This window comes from Lagopus leucura, unplaced genomic scaffold, assembly GCF_019238085.1.
Source record: "Lagopus leucura isolate 7727_CA_CO unplaced genomic scaffold, USGS_WTPT01 Super-Scaffold_100159, whole genome shotgun sequence".
NCBI lineage: Eukaryota > Metazoa > Chordata > Aves > Galliformes > Phasianidae > Lagopus > Lagopus leucura.
In genome coordinates, this window is record NW_024962335.1 from 14,740,605 (window position 1) to 14,764,710 (window position 24,106).

Below are 24,106 nucleotides of genomic sequence, written 5' to 3' on the forward strand. Positions count from 1 at the left end.
ATTATTTTACTGTGACTGATGCTATGAAGAAATAACAGGCAAGATATGAGTTTCTTTTCCAAAGAGAAGCATCTCTGTGTCTTGTTCAGTCATTTACACTAGAACGTTGGACTTGGGAGGTAGAGGAAATGAGACACTGGTAAGGGGAGGTTGAGATGGTGTATAATAATGAGTAAGGAAAGCAATCCACTCATTTTGTTAGAGTAACAAATTCAAAGTATGCCTACATCTAATTTAAAAGCACAGTTGGGGCACTACTGTTGCATATCCAATAGCTTCACTTCTTCTAGTTCAGTGGCAATGTGAATATGTTGGGATTCCTTGTGCAACCAGAGCTGATACAGCCTCACTGTGTTCAGTGTCTGAACTAGTTAATGAAAGCATTCCTGGTGTGTTTGCACTCACAGCTGCTATAATAACCCATCACAGCAGTTAGGAGATAACTGCTAGCTGTTGAGGCTGGAAGGGAGCTGGAGATCAGAGGAGGAGAATGGAAGCCCATTAAACCACTGGTCCATCCAGTCATGTCCCATCAGTCAGCTAGCATGAGCTTTCTTCCAGTTAGGAAGTTTGAATTTGCTGCCAGTGAGCACAGTGAGGTGAGTTTCCTTCCTGTCTCCTAGTTCCTGCTGTCAGACATCTGCAAAGCCCCAGGGAGCAGATTTAGTGGAACTCCCAAATTATTTATTAGAAATTACTGGAGTAGTTACTGCTAGTAATTGGTGTTATTTTGATGCTTACTTTGATGCTTGTGTTGGGAAATCTGAACAGCGATTTGATTTAGAAGATACTAAAAGAACTAAATGTTATCAGTGGGTGTCACGGAGTTAACTAGATCAATCTATGCCCGTGACGGGGGGCAGTAGGCCTGTGGGTCCCCCGGCCCCCAAAAATGGGAAGGAAAAGGGAAAAGGGATAGAGTAACAGCTAGCCCACATACCTGCAGATACGTCCATTTATTCTGCCTTTAGTGTCAGAAAAAAATCTTTTTAAACACTTTTTACTGTGGAAGCAAGTGTTGAGATGGAGGAGAGGTGTTATTCTTTGTCCCTAACACTTTTGTTTGAGTCTTGGGTTGTTTGAATTGCAGATAAGGCAAAGTGCGTGTTACTTGGGGAGAAATGAGCAATTTGGGCTTGATGAATGTCAAGTGAGACTACTGTGTGGGTGTCATGCCACAGCTGCAAACAGGGAGATGCAGTGTACATGTAGAAATCCACCCTAGATGCACTGCATGTGAAGTGGCAGAAAGACGTAGCCCACTGCCAGCCTGAGAACTGGTTTGGTTAGAGTGGGAATTCTCCCTGCTGCTTTACTGCAGAACCAGTGTGGATCCCTGTCTTTTCCCAAGAACCATGCAAGCACTCTTCTGGGTCTTCTTCCATGATGCTACAGCTAAAAACTGGCATGGGCTGAGGTTACAGACGGAGATGACTGATGAGTGTGTACTGCCAGCTGAGGTGTTCACAGTCGATATCTGTGAAAACTTTTAGGTGTTTTTTTTTTTTAAATTTATTTATTTCCAAGTCTGTATCATCAAATAAGCGTAGAGCTTTTGAAAGGGAATGAGTTATCAGCTCACTGGAGGCAATGAGGGGAGACAGATTTTGCTGCATAAATCAAAGTGGACCTCTCAATTTTCTTGAAATTTATCAGGAAAGAAAATTCAGTACTTTATTTTAAAACAGTTCAATTCATTTCTTTAATGAGTATTTGAAAATCTTTAACCTTCAAGAGCAATTATTCTCTAAGACTTATCCATTCTTTCCATTTTGGAAAGATGGATACTTAACTGAGCTTCAGGCTTCTTGGTGAGGCTCAGTCTGAAGCTGACAAATGTTTCCTCTGACAATTTAAAGGGTTTTTTTCTTTTAATTGAGTTTTTAAAAGAATGGACATGCCTTTAAAAATTAGCAAGACAAAGCGATGCATAACTGTCATGAATAGATTAAATTCACCCATAAGAAAGCTTCCTTACGTCCCCATTTTTCACTATCAGAAAAATAAATAAAGATTATATCTTGCTATGTCTGTATGAACAGAAAACCCCTCTGTTTGCTTAGCCTGTAAAATAAGAAAATCTAATAGTGAAATGGCAAAAATTGGCAGAAGGAGAAAGAATGGATATAATTCCTATAATTCCTCAGACTTCTAAATGTTTTAATCACTTTCGGCCTTCAAAGACTTCATAGAATTTAATTTGACTGATGGAGTCTCTTTGGCTAGAAAAAATATCATTTACAGTATTGTCAATCCCCAGTGTCCTAATATCCTGAGTTCTGGATCACAAAATTCATGACATTGAATTTTTAATTTTATTTCTAAAGCAACTCTGCATCTGTTCTCCTAAAAATAAAAACCCTCATTAGTTGCCATTTGGGTTATGAATTATTAGATTGGAATTTATAACTAGATAACAACTTCAGGCTTCGCTTTCACATTGTATGGAACAAGAAATCTACTTACTTTAAAAAAGAAAACTAAAGACTCTTTTCTCATTGACAGTCCAAATGTGCATTCACATTAATGGTGATTGTCTAATCTAAGCAGAGCATGGGCTTGTCATCTCAATTTTGCTTAATTTTGTTCTTTGCTCTTATCATACAGTCCTAAGAATGATGAGATTTGTTGACTAAAGTATTAGTTGGGACATGCATCTTCTTTGCCAGTTCACTGTCCTTCATACCTACGGCGTGAGAGTCCAGAGTGCTGCATCTCTCTAACTCCCAAATGAGCTGAGAAAGCATTAGTTTCAGATGTAGATCTAGGGAGCGGCAATTAGGAAATTGCGTGATAACTCACACAAGTTTAACATCTGCACCCCAGTGTCCAGATACCAGTGGGTGCCGTGAGGGCACGTGGGAGCTCAATATACTCCATGAAACTTGGCCATGAGTATTTGTGGCAATTGCTTATTTATTTCTAAAAAAATTATGAAATATCTGCTTCCTCTCCTTACAGGTGGCTTTCCAAGTAAAAATGTGGCAAGAGACACTTGGGAGTGGACATGTTAGGCTAGACCTCAAGTAGAGTGGTGCAGTAGAATATCCACAGTTGGAGTGAACCCAGAATTATCATTGAGTCCAGCTCCTATATGCTGATGTACAGTTTTTATCGTGGAAAAACACAGTGTAGGTGAAGCCTTGGCCAAATCATCAGGCCTGTGTCGCTAAAGACATTTGTTAGATGGCTAACATTCAGTCAGAGACAGGCTTAAATCAACAGGATTAGTATCAGGTGTTTGGTTGGAGGCAGTGCCTTGGCCATGGGGCAGCAGCCATCTGTGCTCCCAGCTGCAATTCCTTACAGGTCTCTGGTCACAGCCTTATGTATTTGGCTTAGATGCAAAGGGTTAAGGTGCATATGAGATTCAGGACTGAGTAAGTACTTTTCCCAGGTCACTTTGGCCAGGATTTAGGGTTCTTGCATCTTTTCTTAAAGTTGTGAGTCACTTGCTGAAATCACTCTGGCCTCCATTCTTAGCTCTCCAGCTTCCCACAACTCCACAGGCCTCAGGTGATGACGGTCCTTTGATTGCTTCTGTTCTCTGCCTGTGATCTTTGTCTCTTGATTAAAAAGCTACAACCTAGTTCAAATCGTTTTATACAGCTTTACAAGCACTTGGATGAACTTGCACAGCCTTTGACACACAGGAAGTCAGATAAAATCTAATCTTCTCCACATTAGGGCAAAGCTGTGTCCCTGTCTGCACTAGAGAAGGCAGCACGTTGCATAGTATAACCTATCCTCCAACACCTTAGATTAAATGCAACCATCTGACTTGTTCATATGTGACAGTGTCACAACATGACCTCATCCAGCACCCAGAGGTGCAAGAGTTGCAGGAAGCTGCAATTCACGTGGCTTTGGACCTCTCCATTCGTGCCTCAGCTATCTCACCTTTCACATTGCAGTCTGGATTTTAAGCCTACACCATGTCCATCAGTTGACATGCCTTATTCCATTCTTGATCTAGACTAGGGACATACAACTTATGCTTTCACTAGATTTAAGCCTTCAGTTTCAAAATTTTTTTATAAGACCTTTCTTGCCTGCACATGCATGTTTCTTTTTTTTTCATCCACTTGCACTTTTCCAGTTATCCCTCAGATCAGCGGCCATTATTGTAATGCAAACAAAACCAAGATACTGTAATGATGGTTCTAGTGGAGGTCTTCCATGGCACTCTACTGTTTCTTAATGGCATAAACAAAATACATAATGAAAAGTCAAGTTGGAAAATGATCTGGCTCATTAAAGCATGATTTTGTGATGAAATTGTCCTGAAAGGTGGCTCAAGCTTGGCTGGATCAGGTTGTACAATGAAGACCTGCAAACTTCACAAGCATCACACAGTAGATAGCATACAGCCTGGTTCTGAAAGGAGTTTTAATGAAGTTTGAAAATGTGCTCTTCTCAGGACCTGTTATAAAACTTCATGGAGCTTATACAGTTCAGTCAACTCATATCTCACTCTTCTTTTTTACGAGGTAGACAGGCTGATTCCTTTAAATTGTGGGGCAATATCTCCAGTCTTAAAATAATTTTCTGTCTCTTTTCTGAACCCTCTCCCGATTTTCAACTTGCTTTTAGAAATGCTTGTAACAGAAGTTGTAATGGTATGAAGTATCATTCTTGTCAGTTCTACGTACAGACCTACACATATTTCTCTCCTCCTACTGTTTCCTCACCCATGTATACTTCCAAAATCTCATTACTTCCACACTGTCAGAACTTCAGATCTTGACAGTCCTCAATTATTTGCTCATCTGGGTTCTTAAGTCCCTTCCATGATTGTTGTTTTCCAAAAATAAAAATAAAAATTTTAGTCTACACATACGGTTTCAAAGGTAGAGCTTTTTGGGTGGACTGCCTTTGGTCTTTGTGGGACAGGGTTGCCCTGTCTTTAGCATGATTTACACTCAAATTTGTGTCATAAGTACAGTTCTTCATTATTATTATTTCCAAAGCATCAATTAAATACAATTAAATACTTTTGAAGTCGCAGAAGTTAATCCTGATCCAGTGATTGATACTTGTTTCTTGCAATGTGCTTAGGTAGTAGTTTCTAGAATAAGATGTCCTCAAATTGTAACTTTCCAAAAGGAAGTTTTGTTATGAGGTCAGACACCTTGCAGATGCTTTAATCTGTCTGCACAGTAAAGTATTTGCACAGCAGTCTTTATTTGCCAACTCAAAGCCTGATAAAAATGAAAATCAGTCTGATCAGAGCTGATCGATATTCAAAAAGAATAAAAAAGGCTGCATGTCTTTAATTACATTCCCAGCAATTAATTTTCTGTCTACTAATGTTTCTGTTAACTTTTTCATTACTTTAAGTGCACTTAATACATTTGGCATTGGTGTACCAGGCCCAAGAGTCATCATGATCATTCTCTTTCTCCCTTTTGTGTACTGGCACAAAATAAGTACTCAAGTCAGTAAAACAGCATGCCCTTCCTGATAGGAATTAAGTAGTGTTCTTGGCTGTTTGTGGACAAATTCCATCCTTTATGTTTGAACACAGTCATTCCCTGAATGTTTAATGTGGCCACTGGTTAAAATATATTCTGCTTTACATTCTTCCAAATAAAAATCAAGTTCTGAAATTTGTCTTCAGTGAATCTATCTGTTATGGACAATCATGGTTTTTACTGTGTTCAAAATTGACAAAACTTCTACATTTCTTAATAATGAAAGGGATCAAATTCAGTTAAACTCCAAATTATTTGATTTTCCAAGCAGTGCTTTCCAATCCATATTTCTCCACTACTTTGTCTTCTTCCCCAATCAGTATATTAACTACCTTCACTCTTTCAGTTATATTTCAGAAGCTTTACTTAAGGTATACCATTCTAGCTTGAATCATCTTTCTTGAAGGCCCCTTTGACTGAAGCCCCATTGTAAGCCCGCGTTGGAACGTCAAGGGTGGAATTTGCAAAGAAGGGTATTGCATGACAAAAAATGGAATGCATGTGTCTTTGCTCAATAGGACTAAAGTGGCGCTTCCAACTATGCAACATAATGAGGCTTCAGAGGGAAAAATTACAGACTCTTTCTAATCTTGTCTTTCCAACTCTCCATATGTCTGTTTTGTTAATGCGCAGCTTTAAAACTTGCAGCTATCATTGATAACTCAGTGGCTGATATATAATTTTTATAGCTCTTAAAATAAATAAACCACACAAATGTGGAGAAGATGACTGGAATACCTTCAGGCTGTGTTACATGAACTGTTTTTTCTTCCTTTTATAGCTCTGGAATGCATACTCCCAACTCCTCTGCTCACTGTGTTGTTAGGATTCCTCTTCAAAAGCGAAACAGAATATCTTTATAAGAAATAGGTGCTATTTGTTGTTGTCAAGTCACTCTTTCAACACCTAATAGGTCAGTCTTCTCGAGACTAGGATCTTTTAACTGAATTTTAGCTTGTAAATCCCTTTGTTCTTCTTGTTCCCTACAGACAGACACCATCTGGACATCATTATGTTATAGTTATGAAGAGCCCAATATCTTTGTTAGGATTATAGTATTAGTCTGACTTTTAAATAATGTGAAAAGGACATCTTCTCATTACCATTTATATTGTTTCTTTCCTTTTTTCCTTGTTGTAACAAATAATATTCAACCATAAAGTTTACGCGCAGTAGATTTTTGAAATTCAGCCTGACCAGTTTGGTGCCATGAGGAGCAGCAGCAGATTAGTACATGAGTTCGCACACCCTAAACCTTGGCATTCTTATGCTTTTGGATTCCTCTTCAAAATTCCAGAAATGTGGTCCTCTTGGCAGTGAAGATCACTGAACTCTAAATTGGTTAACTAATTTAGAGCCCAATCAACAAAATCACTAATAAAGGGTATTTCTAATATAGCGTGCAGAATGACATAGTTATGGTCTTCTTCATGACCAAGGCCACAGAATACTTTTAGTGCCTTCTGCAGAAATTGTTCTTCATTTTATTTCATTTTTTTTTACAGGCCAACATTTGATATTGATCTTAACTAATTTTTCCAATGCTTAATTATTTTTTCTGCTCAAAATTTGTACCTTGTATCTGTCATGCATTTTTGAAATTCAGTTTTCAGCTGCTGGTTCTCACATTCTCTTACAGTTGGAAGAATCTTCTTGGAAGGAGTTTTAATTTTTTTCTTAAGTATTTAAAGATACAGGGAAATTGCCTATTAACTCCTGCTTGTCTGAATAAGTTTCTGTCCTTCAGCAGTTCACTCTGAAATACATTTTTTAGCATTTGGGCCACTCTGCAGCTCTTCTTATACGATCACAAGAAAAGAACGCTGTTCCATGTTCATGGATATATATTTTATAAATAGAATGTATTTATGTATTTGCACAAGTACTGAAGTGTCAAGAATTAAAATTGATACTGGCTCCACCCCTTCTGGTCATTCAGGTACACTGTATCCACCTGAGCTCTCCTGGGTTGGCCCTGCCTTCCTACCATGTGCTCAATCACTGCTTTAAGCTGTGACTTAGCATTTCCACTGCACCTTGCAAATAGTATTCAAGCGTTATTTAAACATAACAGGAAGTATATTCATTCCTGTATGGGAACTGCTGAACCACAGCCTGGACCTCTGATTGATCACCTGAGGTGATCAATGAGTCAGCCATGAGAGCACAGGTGAAGACAATTCACCTGTGCTGCCAGAAGGTGTGGAGCCCTGCTGCACCTCTCCTAGACCCATTTAAGAGCTGACTAGCAGTGGGTAAGGATCTTTTCTGGAGATCTACCCCACTAGAGTTTCATTAGTGAGCCTGGGACATGGGTGAGTGTCCTATTTATTCTCATTTTGTTATTGTTATCTGCTTTGCCTAACTTTCTTGTTTGTTCTATAATTATAGCATCTTAATATTCATTGATTATACAATTCCATATTCATATTTTTGTAAATTCTGTCTTTTTTTGAGCAAGTCACACGTTGAATTGAAGGTTAAATTACTTATTTGTTTGGAAGCATCTTTTGTGGCAAGGAGGATGAGTTACATACAAAGGAATAACTGAAATGCTGCACAGGTTGTAACAGGATAGGGGATAAAACAGTGTATTTCACACATCCACTGTCTTCTTAGATTTTATTTTCTGTTAGTTGGCAATTTCAAAATGACATAACTGGAAAATTTCACACACACACACACACACAAAGAATACTATCTTTCACCAGGGGAAGTGACCATGATGTGCTGGAGGAAAGTTCCATGTTTGGGGGGATGTTAGGTATGTAAATCTGATGTTGTGTGGGAGCAGCCACTTCTCAAAATGTTCTGTATTTTCAGACTGCCCTGAGAAGGGGAGCTTATTTCTGCAGGAGATCAATGGAAGTGTTTGGTTGGTATACAGTAAAAAAGGATCTGGAATTGAATTTCAGTACAAGAAAAGACTTTGGTGTATTGTTATAATTGTTAATTTAAATGTACAAAAGCCAAGGACTTCAGTGTTATAGCAGCTGTGGGAAACATAAGTCAGTAATGTTTTGCATACACTTCAGGGCATAAATTTCCTAGCTTAAACAGTAATGTAAAACAGTGCGTATGTACCAGAGGCAAGAGTAATGGGTACTGTGGGAACCATGTATGACTTTGAATTTCTGGACTTATTCAGAACTGAAGCTGTTGTCCCTCTAAATACATAGGGTACAGAGTGAAATACATCTTGTTCATACAAGCTCCTGGTTCTGCTTAAGCCTAACTTCTTACATAAATTCAAGCATCCTGGTAACCATGCTGCCTGCTTTCACTTCTTCCTCATGGGTTGTGTGCACAGTGTTCCAGGCTTAATGACTGGCTTCCTAGAAAAAATATAAGCTAAGAAATGAAAATGAACACATCATGCAAAATGGACAGAGCCCTGTAGAAATTTTGGTCTGTGTGTAAGTTGCAGTACTGACGCAGTGTCTAGAAATGGATAAATGTGTCTTGAAAAACGGTGCATTCCTAGGGTAACTAACTGGGGAGCTCTGATAGTCGCTCTTAGATGTGAAACTATGAGACATAGACCATGAGAATCTCTGGTTCATGGCTTGGTGAGGAAGGGGCAAGAGTTTGCAGCAAAATGTCAGGTGTGGGTGGGAGATAGAGGATTCTTCCAAACTGGATATTTTTGTTTCTTACTAATAGTTAATGCTGGCTGAGGATCCAGTTAATCCCTTTAGTGCTGCCTAAGATTCTTTGTGGCCTGTTGATTGTCTAGTGTTTATGTCCATCCTGTTACACATGCAAGGCAGTTGTTTGCTCTACTCACAGTTATTTGTAATAAAAGGTAATAGATTTTGTGCTTTCCACTCTTTAACCTGCTATTTATCCCTTTGCTGCTCAGAGGATATGCACTGTAAAGTAATCTGTGTCCACTTGATAGATTTATTTTCCGTTAAGTGTTAGGTCTACATATTCTTGCTTTCATTTCTGACATGCTTACTGTGCCAGTTTATAAATACACAGAATTGACTTCCATTTTATTCTAATCCTTTAAATCAGTCTAAACTGTAGAAATTATGTATGCTTTTTAAAACATGCACTGCCTGAAAACAAATGGGCATTCCCTTATGCCTTTTTTGACCTTCCTTCTGGTACTTGTTTTATTGTGAAACTTCTAAGAACACACCAGAGTAGGAAGACGTAGAGCGCTTAGTCTGGCCTCTTTGCCTATATTTAGTAAATGTGGTGATTAAAGAAGCAGCTGTGACTGCACGTTGTTGGGTTGTTTGTTTTTTTTCCCCATATCTATTTTTGTGGCTTTGCAAAGAGCAAGAGACAGCAGCACAAAATCTGAAGTTACACCATGAGAGTCAGTGGGTTAGGATTTCTTCCAGGGCACCTTGATGGTGACGAGGAAGGTTTATTTACTGTTATTTTTAAAACTTCAGAAAGCTAAATTTCAGTCTTTCTTTACCTTTAGGGAGGTTAAGTGTATTTTTACAATCATTTAAAAGCTGAGATCATGCATAACTCCATTATGACAGTTGAGAACATCACCATGTGTTGAGAAACTCATGTGATCATAAATTTTAGTTGCTTTGCTATTGTTTTCTGTTATGACAGTTTATTATAATCTGGTCCTCCTGAGTAATTGGTAGTGGCTGACATGTGGACTGGTGCATTTCTTCCTACTTTTCAGTACACCACAAAATGAAACTTCATGCATTGCTCCTGAGGAAGCTTCCAAGGGTCTCCTCTGCATGCTTCAAAAGGTACTAATCAAAATCTTAGATTTAAGAGGAAAAAAAAAAAGCTGTGTTCATGCTACCTACTTGCCTTCAACACCAGAGCCCACGAGAGGAATGAACTGTTCAGACCATCTGCTATCTGGGTAGCTTTCTGTAGCATTGCTAGAAAGAGGAAAGTGTGATGCCTGAATGTCGTAGTCCGTAGGTGAGCGGTCTGAAATGGCTACTGGTAGTCATAGGCCTCTTTAGAACTCCAGCAAGTGCTGAGTACCATAAGGGAAAACTTGCCTGCTGGCCTTGTCGCACACTTCTTTCCCTCCTTCACAGCAACCAAGAGAGATGGATAAAGCTAGAAGTGAGATGTTACATGTCCATCAGCATATCCAGAACACTGGATGAGGTCTCCTACTGTTCAGTGGCCTCCTCCTTCCTTCACTGGCATGCCTAATGGTACTTTGACCATGGTGTAGCTGGCTTTCAAAGCCTGGAGTAGAAGATGCAAAGTGAAGAAGTGGTGAAGCTATCTGTCTGTTTTATAGCAACTGCAACAGCTGTATGGCAATGTGCTTTTCTTTGGCAGCCGCCAGCAGCAATGCAATTAGTTGCCAAGACAATTGGCAGCAGATGGCTTTGTCCAATAGTGCCATGAAATTCATTTAAGCTAAAAAGATGGAGTATTGTGCTTGTAGCTGATTCATTACAAGAAAATGAGACTCCTTGTATTCTGATTTTTGTAAGTAGTGAATTTGCAATTACAGCTGAGATTCCAAACACTTTGTATCCTCCCTACATGGCCTACCACTATGAACGTGCAAAAGTGACAGAAGTTTGGTTGTTTTTTTTCAGTGTTATCAAAGGAATGTGATCTATATTTACTCCAGCTGCTTAGACAGCTTTTTAAAGCAGACTAACTAAGAACACTTTGGACCTTCCTGATGTGTTTTCTTCTCTGGTTGTACTTCCAAATTTTTATTTTGGCATCTGACCCCATAATCACAACAATATTGCATTGCAATATCTGAATGAAATTACATGAAAACTGTAACTTTTTTAATATATAATTTTTACTGCAAAGTAGTGTGTACCTGATGTAGTCCCTCTTCAAGCTCTATTTTCTGTTCAGTAACCAAAATTCTAGTATACTGCTAGTTTTCAACTTCATGAGAAAATCAATAAAAGAATAATATAGAAGACATCCAGTTTATACTGCTTTGATGCTAACCTTAGCCTTTAAGGAATTTAGTATCTCTATACAGTTCATTTTGTTTATAAAATAGATTTGTTTACATAATAATAAAAAATGCCTGAAAACCACAGTATTTCTCTAGCAAGACTAGTCTTCCTGCCTACCACTCATGTGTATGCCTGAAGTCTGACAGACTATCAGTATATATACCTATTTTTTTCTGATAGTTGCTTTTGCTTTAAATGCCTTCACACATTAATGTGATTGTCTGATCACATTTTTTTAACTGAAGTAAAAATGGCAGCCTTCACACTTCCAAATGAAAGCTTTAAAAAAGGTATTCTAATAGCTCAAGAAAATGCTAAGTGAAATTCGCAACTTGAAGAAAAAGCAAACCCATTATTTTGGCTATCTAATAATTTTCTAAGTGCTCAGACTAAATACTTAATGTAAATACTAACACTAGATGTAAATGTAATGTTAAATGTTGAGAAAGCTGAAACAGCCAAAGCATTTTGTATATCTTTTCATTTCATGTCAGAATTTAAATATTGACATGAATGCATATTAATGGCAATCCTGTTTTGAGAGTCTTGCAGTCAACTTGTTTTGACTAGGAATAACACTTTTCAGTTCTACTTTAGTGAGAGAGGAGGTAGGGAAATAGACTACATGGCAGCCTCACAACTATCTGAGAGATTTAGTGGCAGTCAATTTAATCTTATAACTAATGCGAACCATTCTGAAAATCTCACTCTAATTCCCAAATAGATACGTGCTGAATTTCTGGTGGTTCAAAAATCTGATTTACAAAGTTGAAAAAAAAGGAAGGTGAGGAAGGAATCTTACATACCTCAGTGGCAGAACCAATGTCTTTTGTAAGAGAACTTCAGTAGTATGCAGTCATTTATATGTTACGCTAGTAAAGCATTTCTAGTATGGAAGCAACTGTACCAGTAAAAAACAAACAAACAAACAAAAACCAACCCTCTGTACTGATATCATAAACTGCTTCCCAACAGTGAAATGTACTGCTAGTGAACATGAGTGTTGTTTTTTTTCCGGTGTAATTGTATGTACTCAATGCTTCCACAAGGATAATAGTTCAATCAGGGATTAAACATTTTCATACTCCATTTCATGGCTCAAGAAGTCTCCTCAGGAGCTTAGGTGTACCGCCTAGAAAGCCTGAAAAATCCCCTGAACAAAAAATTTGGATGCTAGTTTGTTACCAAAGGAGCAAGGCTTTTAAAACCATCATATAAAATCATTAGTGTTTTGTAGCTGTTGTTTGTTTGTTTTCCTCGTTTCTGCTGTGAAAAAAGTACTCTTAGGACTTCCTATTGTATTTGGAGTTCATGAAGCAAAAGAGAAACATTTTCAATTTAATTAACATGATCTTGAGGAAGTTAATGAGCTGTTCTTCCAAAAAGCTTTTTGTTACTATTACATATCTCATTATTTATCCGCAGTCCACATAAAGGTGTTTGCATATAATTTTGTGAGGACATCTGATAATCTTCTCTTAAATTTAGCTTTACTGCTGATTGCAATCTTTGAATCGGCGGCGCAAGAAATTCAGTTCTGATTCTGAAATCTGTGAGCATGGGCACTGCAGAGTCACTGAGACGAACTGAGCAGCCTGGAAGTAGGCTCCAGTTATCAAAATTCATACTTAGCTGCTGAGATACTGTGTTCTGTTACCGGCACAAAGCCAACCAGCACGATGTAGGACGAGGCAGTACCTTCTCTCATTTATTAAAAACAAAAAAAAGGGTTCAAATGTAATTTTAGGCAAGCTTATGGTTTTCAGTTTATTAATGTGAAGCAGGAGTTAACAGCATCTTCAAAGCCAAATTGTTTTGGTTTTGTACATAGGTATTAGCAGTAGATGTGGTAGCAGCCATAGAGATACTGAGCATGTTCTAGGTTTGTGGGTTTTCTCCTCCTTTAAACTTCTGTTGCATTTCTTCAGGCATCTGCCTGCATGTCTGACAACCTGGTACCAGGTTGTCAGAATTGATTTGTAATTAGTCTTGGGATAGCATTTTCAAAAGGATATCAAGCCTTATTTTCAAAAGCAATGCTAGCTGGTTAGAAACTTCTTTTTAAAGTCACTTAAGCTATTTTAGAAATGATAAATGCCTGAAGGTGTACCTACTCACGTTGTAGACACTTAATTTTTCTTGGAAATCTGGTCTTTCCAGACCCCTTAGGTTCCTCAGCATCTATTCCTTTGAATGGAATGCATTTCTAGATCATCTCAGTGAGCTTTAAGATAGTAGTTTAGTCAAAACATAGGAGGAAAGGCAAAATAAAGAGGACAGAATTCCATTCAAAGGTATCAATATAGGCTACGGTGGTTGTTCTTGATGTTTAATTAGTCTCATTGTTTTGTATCTAGATTAAAAGAATAATTATGCTTTTCTGTCTCATTGTTCTGCTATTTCCTGGTCTTTGCGGGGAAATAGGAATAAGGAGCAAGGGCAACAGGGAATAGAAACTTCTCAAATTAAGATAAAAGAATATTGTTGTTAGAACAGCTCTTCACAACAGTCTGTTGCGGAAGAGTCCTCAATCAACTGTCTTAGTAATTCTGACCTGTCATCTGTGTGATAGAATTCCCCCTCATCTGAATTACAGTTAAAGCGATTCACTACTGTTGCTTTTACTGGGGTTAGTTATTTTCTTTTTCTTATAAAGGAAGTGCATGGTTATATGTCATTGCTTAAGGAGAGTTGCTGTTATGTGGTTATTTCCATTGTTTTACCTTTGTTTCTTGTACTTCTGGATAAATAAAATGTTGCAGAAATGTTAAGTACTAGTTTACTATTTTTCTAGGACTTTATTGTGCCCTGTAATCAGAATAGAAGAATTTAGCAAGCATAAAACAAGTACTTTTTTAGATTCCTCTAAAATTTAGTAGTCTTAGAGCATGTGAGCTCCTTTTTTCTTCAGTAAATGAATCAAAAGTCCACCAGACAGGCTTTTCTATTTTTAAAATGTAAGGTCAGCACGTGCTATGCTTGTCTTAAATTCATCATATACTTTTTACTTCCTCATCCCAACAGCCCCTTGGCTGCTGTTTCGTTATACTTTTTTTTTCTGGTTCATGTGTTCTCAGTTGTAAATTGTTCCTCTTTCTCTCTTCTGCTGTTTTCTCTTATATGGAGAAATATTTCAAATGTGACCTCACATTACTGATTTTCATGTTTCTTGGAGCAGTGCTTCATTGCACTCTGCATACTCCATTGCCCTAATAGTTTAAGCTCTTCTTCCAGAACGCACACATAAGATCATCATTGTGCACTGCTCTGTGATCAGATCCTCCAAGCATTGAAATTCAGTCAGCAAGATACAGTCATTGTGCTGTGTTGGCAGCTTTAATTGATACGGTAGGAGTGGTCCAAGAGAGAATAAGGTGCAGTCTGCTCTTTTTGCTCAGTGGCATAAGTTGCAAATATTCATACTCTGCTTGTGAAGTTCCACTGCATCATCAGCCATGGGACTGTCATAGGACCTTCCTGTACGTACAGTAATGTTGCAGCTGATCTGATCAAAGTTCCAGTTGGGATTTTGTTCTCTGGTAACATTTTATAGATGTGCATATAATGTTCGTATACCAGTCCCATATGTACCTATTTGCATCATGTCTGTGAGCTGGGTGCATCAATTCCTCCAGACATACAGAAGTGTATTTGTCAGTTTTTCTCTGTTTTTTCTTGATCACTGATAGCACCTTCTCAGAGGAGTAAACCTTACAGAACCTTTGAAGTGCTCAGTAAAAGTATTGTAGGGAGGGCATTCAAGGCCAGGCTGGATGTGACTCTGGACTGCCTGGTATAGTGGTTGGCAACCCTGCACACAATAGGGGGGTTGAAACTAGGTGATCTTTGAGGTCCTTTTCAACCTAGGCCATTCTGTGATTACCTGGGCAAGCACAACTATCACCCTTGCCACCATGATTTTGTTGTATTCTCCTGTGTACAAGGATCAATGTGAGTTCTTTCTAGTTCTTATTTTCTCACCAGATCATCTCACTCTGTAGCTTTTTTCTGATCTTTTCTAGAAGTTTCTCAGTAAGAAGTCAAGCACCTTGCACTTCAGAAAACAAATTGAAACTTCCTGCTGTGAGCAGGTTTTGGTTCCAGTTGACATCAATTACTATTACCTCTCCTCTTGGATCATATTCCTGACACCATGCAGGATATTTCTTTGGCTTTTGTGGGTCTGCTGTTCTGTCTGTCCCCTCCCATCTCATTGTGTACTGCTAACTGCTATGGCAGGGGAGCATGCAAAGCTGAAATGTCTGTGGCTTTGTGTACCTCTGCTCTGCAACAGCTGAAACATAGCTTTGTTACCAGCATTATTCCTAAATCCAAAACACAGCACTGTACCAGCTGCTAAGAAGAAAATGATCTCAGCCAAAACCAGGACACACGGTTGCTCAAATTTTTACTCAAAGGTAGATTTCCTGAATCCTTTGCCCAGCTGATTTACAGAGTTCTTGTCGTTGCCCATACTGCTGTTCTTAGCCTGCCCATTTCTCCTAAGCAACTGCTCATTCCCACTCTTCTGTTCTTGCATAAGATTTTAAACTTTGCGGACCTTCCTTTGCCAAAAACAAATATTAAGTGACTTGCATTAAAAATCAGCCTATCCTTTATAGTGGTATGGAAAAAAGCTTGGGAGCTCCCGAGGCACAGGTATCATGGTAGTACAATCTGACAGGCCGTTGTCTCTGCAAGTTGAAACTGTTGTTATTGTATACATCTCAGGAGTAATTATTGTCTTGTTCTGTCCTGTAAACAAAGGCAAACAATGACAGAAGTAATTGTGGTATTTCCCAAATTTTCAGTACTTGAAAACCTCGTATTCATTCCACATGGTAGTTAATGTAACCATATTTTCCTTACTGTTCTGCCACACCTGCACATAATTTAGATTTTGGAAATACATTCCTGTTAGAGAGACAATGAATGAACAGCATACAGAGCACTGTTAAATCACCCTGATCTGTTTTACCTATGACTGCATGACTGTTGCAATAGAGACTGTGCAGTTAATAGTTTTGATAATTAAAAAAATATTTGTTTTCGCGCAGTTTTCTTAGATATTTCTCTTTCAGTTAGTGTCATAAGTAGATTAAAGAATAGCCTTAGTTGTTTTGCTATTGATTGAGCTGTGCCCATAGCTCAGTGCCAACTTGTTCAGATTTACTTCACCAAAGGATCGCCAAATAGAGAAGAGGAAAAAAAAAGAAATGTTAAATAAACTCAGAGTTAATAGCACCTCTGTGTTCCATAGTTTTCAGGTTTTATAGTAAAAAGTATTTACCGTAATTGTTTTTTTGCTGTGGTAGGTATGAAACAGCCAAGATTAAGAAAGGAAACAAGCATTCCTGGGGTCACACAGCAGCCTGAAAACCCATCCCACAGCAGATAGAGGAACATTTGGACAATAACTGTCTCAGACTGCATTTGCTGATTGCGAGTAATAGCCCCACTAGTATACAGAAATGACTCCCACCTTCTCTGGAATACTATTTCACTGGGAGATGTGCCCACTTTTAGAATGTTTGAAAGTGAAGGCTCAGCTGTTATGTTCTAGGCTAAATTTATGTGTGAATTTCTATTGAAGTTAGAGTATGCTCACCTATATTAGATGCTTTATGTCTTGAATAATTCTGTCACTTCATCCCCTATTTAATTACTTTCATTTTTCCCTAATTGACTTCAGGGTAATAACTTTGATAACTGAGACACCATCTGGCATTGGGATATAGATTTCACAAGAAGAAAGCAGCAGAATTACACTTGAAGTTGGGCTATATTTTTTTTCCTCTCTTTTAAACAGAAATAATCAAAACCAAGCATTAAAGTATTGTCATTCCACAGTTTTCAAAGAAATGTGCACCGTACAAAATCTAATGATATACAAGTACAGAGTGTACCCTAGAATTCCTCCCGTATACTCATTCTGTTCAGTAAAATAAATAATAACATGGTTGTAGCTATGCGATTGAGGCTTGAAATGAGGCTTATTTTCACATCTCTTGTGTGCAGCTGATAAAAGCCAGTCAGTTAGATTAGATATACCTGGGCTGCCTGGCACTGAGAAGGCGAGAATTGATGAAAATTCATTACATAAGCATTTTACACTGGCTGATCCATAGAGCAGGATCAGCATCAGCCTATTATGAGGGATTACAGTCTGCACAGCCACACAGAGAATGAGTATAGTATTCTGCAGGAATTTCAGAATGAAGAAGGGAATTGGGGAATGGTGGGCTCTGGAATTAAGGCATTGAGGTTCACCAGGACCTGATTAAGAACCAGATCCAAAATACCTCAACGGTAGAAGCATAGAAAGGAAAAACAAATCCAAAAGGGAAAAGGAACAGCAGTGAAATAAAATGTAATTGATATCTGAAAGATTTGGAGTTTTGTGTTCTTGGCAAAGTTGAACTTCTGCTTTCTGAGTGCTGTAATGTGATAGAATTAAATTGAAGCCACTTCACTTTTTTGAGTTGTTTTTTTTTTTTTTTTTTTTTTTTTTTTTGGTGGGATCTGGACACCTTTTGAGTGCCCAAAATGGAGAATGAGGATGCCCTGTTACGTGTAATGGTGAGGTAACAACACGTTTTTCAGTCAACAGTTTGCCTGTATAACTCTGAGAAGGATAATGCCAATAAAAAAACAATAAAAAAAGGTAGTGATTCACGTGACTGATGCTAAATACATCCATTTTGTGTGTGTTTATTTATCCTGCCAAATACTTTTGTCTTGAATGTGTGAAAATTCTGCTGCAGACTGCCACAGGTGACCTCATACTGCTTAAAATGTTTAACAACAATTAAAATTGTTTTTTTTAAACGCTCTTCAGGCTGAATTGATGATTGCACCCTCCCATCACAAGTGTGTCACAGGTGCTGCCCCTTCTGTTTACCTACCTCAGGTGATTTGTCAGCTGCTACAGAATATACTCTTCATAATAAGCGCAAGTCATTTTAACAGTCTTAATGATAACTTAAAAAGTATTGCTAATTTGAAGTGTAAAGATATCATTATTTGTAGTGTCTGGAATTAGAAGTTTTTAAGAGCTTTGTTCCCTTATTTTTGCATCCTGACATGGATCGCACTTTTTGTTTGTCCTGCAGAGATGAAAATGAGATCTGACTGCAAAGGAAACAAACAAGCAGTGAGCACTGATATTTTCTCATCTAACTATAGGATTTTACCTCCCAATAAATATTAAGTATTGCAAAGGTTCAAATACAATTTTAAGAACTGGAAATACAGAACATGGACAGTAATTTCTTTGCTCACTCTTCTTAAATGCTTTGTACTTCTTAATCCGTGAAGTTGGAAAAAGATTTAATGACTGTCACACAGTAGTGTATACGCCTTCAGGCAAACTTGGAATTTCAGTTTTCCCATTGGTTGGATTCAGTCTGATTATTCAGGCAGAGAAAGAAGAGCATTGTCTAGAGGAATCTACACTAAAGATGTGTGCTCCCCAAATAGGAAACTAAATTTTTTTCATCAGAAGGAAGTAGCATGAGTTTCTAGGAGGAATTTTCAACATGTGCCTGGTGCGGTTATGATTTCTCAAAAGAGGAAAGGCTGTCTCTCAAAACAGATACTACATTCAAATGTCCTACAAAAGGACAGAACATATATACTGATTGAAATGTGGGCTCTTTCTCAAAGGAATGTATACAGTCACACCTGTTGTAACTCAATTTCTGTAGTATTTTAATGATAGTTAAGACCAGAAGAAAGGCACAGTTTAAAAAGTAAATCAGATAGTAATACCGCAAAGTACTTTTATTCCATTGTCTAACTCAGTTTTCCTCGGGCAGATAGTCTTAAGTTAGAAAAAAGACCACGTTTCCTCATGTGATGGAAAGGTAGGCATTGTGGCAGCCTGTTCTCAGAGAGAAAGAAGTGAAGTGAGCCATGTTCTTTTAGCATTCTCTTCTCCATCTTTACCATTCCTGCTCTTAGCAGTTGATTCCTGTCTGGATTTATGCAAGTTAATATAGAATGTGTGACTACAGATAATGATTAATGATGATTAAGATCCTAAAACAAGATGGGGATAGGTGGGTAGGGAAGCTACTTTTTTTGTGCATGTGTATTGACAGAACTAAACATATGCCTTTCATATCTAAATGCAGTACCTCCATGTTCCCTTTAGCTCAACACAGAAGAGTTGTCACAGACATCAGTTAGTTCACAGAATATGTTGCTGTGGAAAGCCCATGGCTATCCACCCTCACAGGCTGCCTGACAAAAGCATCATTAAAAATGACACGTAGTATTTCATTTGTATCCATTCAATGCATTTATATTTCACTCACTAAAGAGAACTCCCATAATATATTATCCTTCTGAGAGAAATTTGTGGAGATGATGAAATTTAGAAAAGGAGGGATGTATTCCACAGAAAATAAAACCTAGAGAGAGTTTACCTGAATGTGTGCAGATTCCAGGAACATTGAGCTCTGCTGCCCTGGTTGTGTAAAGCAACAATATTTTAGCACAGCGTGTCACAGGGATTTTACTTTTGTGTCATCCTACACAAGAATAGGCGTATTCTTTAAGGTCCTTACATAGAATTCTAAAAATATATTAATATGTTACTGTGTACTGGAGCAGAAATTTGAACTAGTCTCAAGTATACTTCATCTTTTACATGACAAAGTCTTAGTAGGCAAAATACCTGAATCTTGCTGTTGGTTGATGATGTTTAACAAGTTGGTTCTTGTGGCTGCTCAAAAATGAACATTTTTATTTGCTTGCTGCATAGGAAGCTCTGCTGGATTGTGATGGGGCACAGGGGATACGGCCCACATTCTGACCTACTGCAGTACAGCACTGTGTACATTTATGGTATAGTATAAATAAACCACTATGCTGCTGGTATATTAGACCTATGCTTGTTTTCACTGAAGTCACTGGGTTTTGCCTTTTACTCACTTGAGGTTATATTCTTGATCTGCTCTCTTCACTTTTGGAACAAAACAAGAATATCGTAAAAAAGAGCGACTTCCTCGTGTTTTCTGACTGCAAGCCTAGGTCTCTGAAATGAAATCTGTATCTGCCTGATATAAGTGATATAAAATCAGTTCTGTATCACTTATTCCATCTTTACAGAAGGAATATCTCTAATACATTAAATCCTTTTTCAGATAAAAAAAAAAAAGAATTCATGCAAGAAAGAGGTTCCGTGGTATATGTCAGTGAACTCTTGTTCTAATTCTTTATTATTATTATAACTTAATTTAATAGCTATTATTTTAAAATGCTGTATGCTTCATTTCTGATGTCATAGCCATTAGACATCGCCTACTGCCGTGTCACCACTGTGGTGGTTGTTTCTTTTCAAAGTGTGTTAGAAATTTTGCTGCTTATAGTACAAGACAATCTGTAGTACACGACAATCTGTTATGACATTTTTCTTCATGAGGAGGATGGAAAACTAACTCATGAGTTATTTCATCTCTTGTCATAAATAAATGTCATAACACTGATCAGCCTTCGTGTGTTCTGAATGTGCAGTTATTTGCATTTTCCCTCACTGTTCTTTAGGACTGAAGTGGCTTAAATGACAGGTGCAGCACGTGACAAGTGCTGAGAATGTGTGGGGAAAATAGAAGATTCTCAGTACTGAAAGATACTAATAATTCTGCACTGCTATGTCATCACTGAAATAATACTGATGTCATTTCATAACATATTAAACTTGCAATATTTGTCTGCATGTGTGATCTTCAGATCCATTTAGAAAGAAGAGAAATTGCTGTGTTGTCCTTTCTATCTGACTATATATATTTGCTTTTATCAGTTGATGTTGGCCAGAGCTCTGTCAGATTTGGAGTTTTGTAAGTGTCTGGATCCTGTAAAGGAAGAAATTTGTGATGTGGATTTGCTTTTTTTTTTTTTTTTTTTCTTGGTTCTAAAGCAATCCTTGATAGTCAGTATTCAGTCTCCTTTTGCAGCAGCCTCAGTCAGAATAGCAGTGCATGGTGCTCTGATGGCATCTCCGTGCCAAGGGAGATTAAAGGGTATAACATCTTTCCACTAGGTTTCAGTGATGCCAACCAGCCTGAACTAATGCTGTAGCATTTCTGTGAATGAAATGAAAATCAACTGTTGAGGTTCCATGTAAGAGTGCTACCTGGTGACTTCCAGCCACGTGCATAAACTCTGCTATAGCTGAATCTGAAACTACCGCTTACGAGGCTAAATGTTGGGTTTCAGAGGGTCCAACCACCTGTTCTTCCTTACATCTCCTCTTTGCAGCCCACCTCCATTTTAATCAAAGCCAAACTCGGACATCTTTTACTTTCCAGTTCTGTGATCTATATGATCCATATTATATGCATGTGATGTCTGTAAAGCATTCAGGCCTGTCGGTGATAAGCCTTTGGTGGGCTCTTAAACCCAAGTGGTAAAGGAGCTACACATGGTCAGGATCCTTAAAGCTGGAAGAAACCCCTAAAGGTCATCTGGTCCAACTCCCCTGTAATGAACAGGGATACCCATGGATACCCACAGCTTGGTCAAGGTGCTCAGAACCCCTCCACCTTGACCTTGGGTGTTTCCAAGGATGGGGCATCCATCATCTCTCAGCTCTGTGCCAGTGCCTGAGCACCCTCTCTGTAAAAGACTTTTTCCTTATATCCAAGGTAGTTGTTACGAATTACAGAAGGATCTTTCCAATTCTTTTTTGCATTTTCATATCCCTAGAGGAAGCATACTTACAATGTCCAATATTAAGCAGGTCTGGACTTGCCTTATCTGTTGGGTAATTATGAAAACATGGAGAATTGCACACATAAATGTAATTTACACGTTATATATGTATCAGGATTCTTAATACAGTGTACAGAAGAACATAGCAATGGCAGATTTTCAAAAATCTCATTCAGAAAAGGATGTTCTGGGGAAAGTGAGATGAGAGAAAACCTTGTAAAGATACTTAGTATTCTTTTCAAGGAGGGGGCCACTTCTAGAGGTCATTGACTGTTCTAGGAAGCAATGGGCTGGGTCTGTCTACTGAAGTTTTGCACATCATAGGATCATTAAGGTTGGAAAGGACCAGTAGGATCATGTAGTCCAACCATCAGCCCATGCATGTGACTGCTCTAAACCGTCTTTTAACACGACCAGCCTCTGTTGGTGTAGAACAGTTGTTAAAACTTCTTTTAAGGATGCAAGGAAACGTAGATAATTGTTATGACATCTATGTAAAATTCTACCACACATTATTGTTCTTGTTAGAGATTTTCCTGTTGAAATGGGTGGCTGCGTTTTAACTGTTATGCAGGGTTAGCACTATTTTTTTCTTCCGGCATGCAGACATCAGTATGCGTAAGTGCATTTCTTCTGAATGGTCTGCCTGATGAGGGTAAGGAAGGATATGCAAAGCAGACTCTCGTGCCCAGGTTCCCCAGATCCAAGTGCTGTACAATCAGGAAATGCATTATAGCATCCATTGTTGCTTCAGCAGGGAAAGTGTGCTTTACATATGCAAATACTGCTCAGAAGTTTAACTTAATAATTATCAGCTGGAGTCTATTGCTGAACAGCTGAGGCGAATCATCAGCGTCAGACTCTGAATTAACTACTACCAGGCTTTGATTGAACACACTTGTCTCATGCTTGTGGTTACTATGGCAGTTGTAGAAAACTATACGTATTTTTTTAATCTTTTCTGAGCTTACGGATATTGATTTCTTGTATTCCTAAAAAACAGTTGAAAATGCTGAATTTTAAACTTTCTCCCTTCCTTTTTCTTCCACTGTGTTCTAATGAGCAGAAGCCAGCACAGAACAGTTTGTACATCCCACTACTGTGAATGATTGTCACAGTACTGCATACAGCTGTGGAGATGCATTCGAGTGTATGCTTTACATTAGAGAGCTGTAATGGATGCCAACTGTAGATTGGATATTCTGCTAAATGAGGGCCTCGGAGGTCACATATGCACTGAGCTCGTGCTGAGCACAGAGCAATCTCTAGGCATAACCAAATGGTTAATGAAAAAAGCAATGCAGCTCCTTCATAGAAAATGTTCGCATTAACAGATCCCGTTGTCGTCCCTCCCAGTCCTACTGTACTCCAGGGAGATTCGGCTGGCTACAAATATTTAGCTTACAGATATCATTCATATGTCTTTTCCTAAGTGTGCTTTGTTATTCACATCACACTCCTACAGTCCCCCGCAGATTCTCATCTAATTATTCCCTTCTTGCCCATTCCCATGAATAATATGTGGCATTCACCCCCACTCTGCCATTTAAGGCAGTAGTCCATCCTACTACGAACTGGATTGCTCAGTTTCCAGGAGGTGTCACAATTTATTTAAATTCATCCAAAATGTAACTCTGAAGATTTATTGATGTCTTGCAGAAGATTTCAGCTTCAGGGCACATTCTCCCACTAGACAGTGGTTCATCTTTGGTGCCGTAGTAGGAGGACTGCTTCAGGGCCGAGGCAGCCAGCTCCTCTGACCATTTAAACTGGGTTGGATGCTTTGCACTGTAGGAGATAAGAAGCATGACATGACCCTTTGGGTCAGCTCTAGCTAGGGGTTAGCTGAAGGCAATGCTGTGTGCAACAGATCTAAAAGGGATCATTTGTTTGTGCCCCTAACAGACCATTTGTAATCGTGATGTGCTCCACTATGGCTGGAAGTCATTGCTAACTCGTGGCTAGTCATTGGCA

At 38.4% G+C, this 24,106-nt stretch overlaps 1 protein-coding gene across 3 annotated transcripts in view; it reads left to right on the forward strand.

Moving 5' to 3' along the window:
* LARGE1 (LARGE xylosyl- and glucuronyltransferase 1) overlaps positions 1 to 24,106 on the forward strand; it is a 277,571-nt gene that overhangs the window by 100,234 nt on the left and 153,231 nt on the right. Inside the window, exon 1 of one of the 3 annotated variants that reach the window (XM_042889482.1) lies at positions 7,728 to 7,789. The exons of the other annotated variants lie outside the window; for them this stretch is intronic. Within the exon in view, the coding sequence (XP_042745416.1) occupies positions 7,786 to 7,789 (4 nt within the window). The 5' untranslated portion in view covers positions 7,728 to 7,785. Of the gene's footprint in view, positions 1 to 7,727; positions 7,790 to 24,106 lie in introns of those variants that run through there. 3 annotated transcript variants of the gene reach the window in all.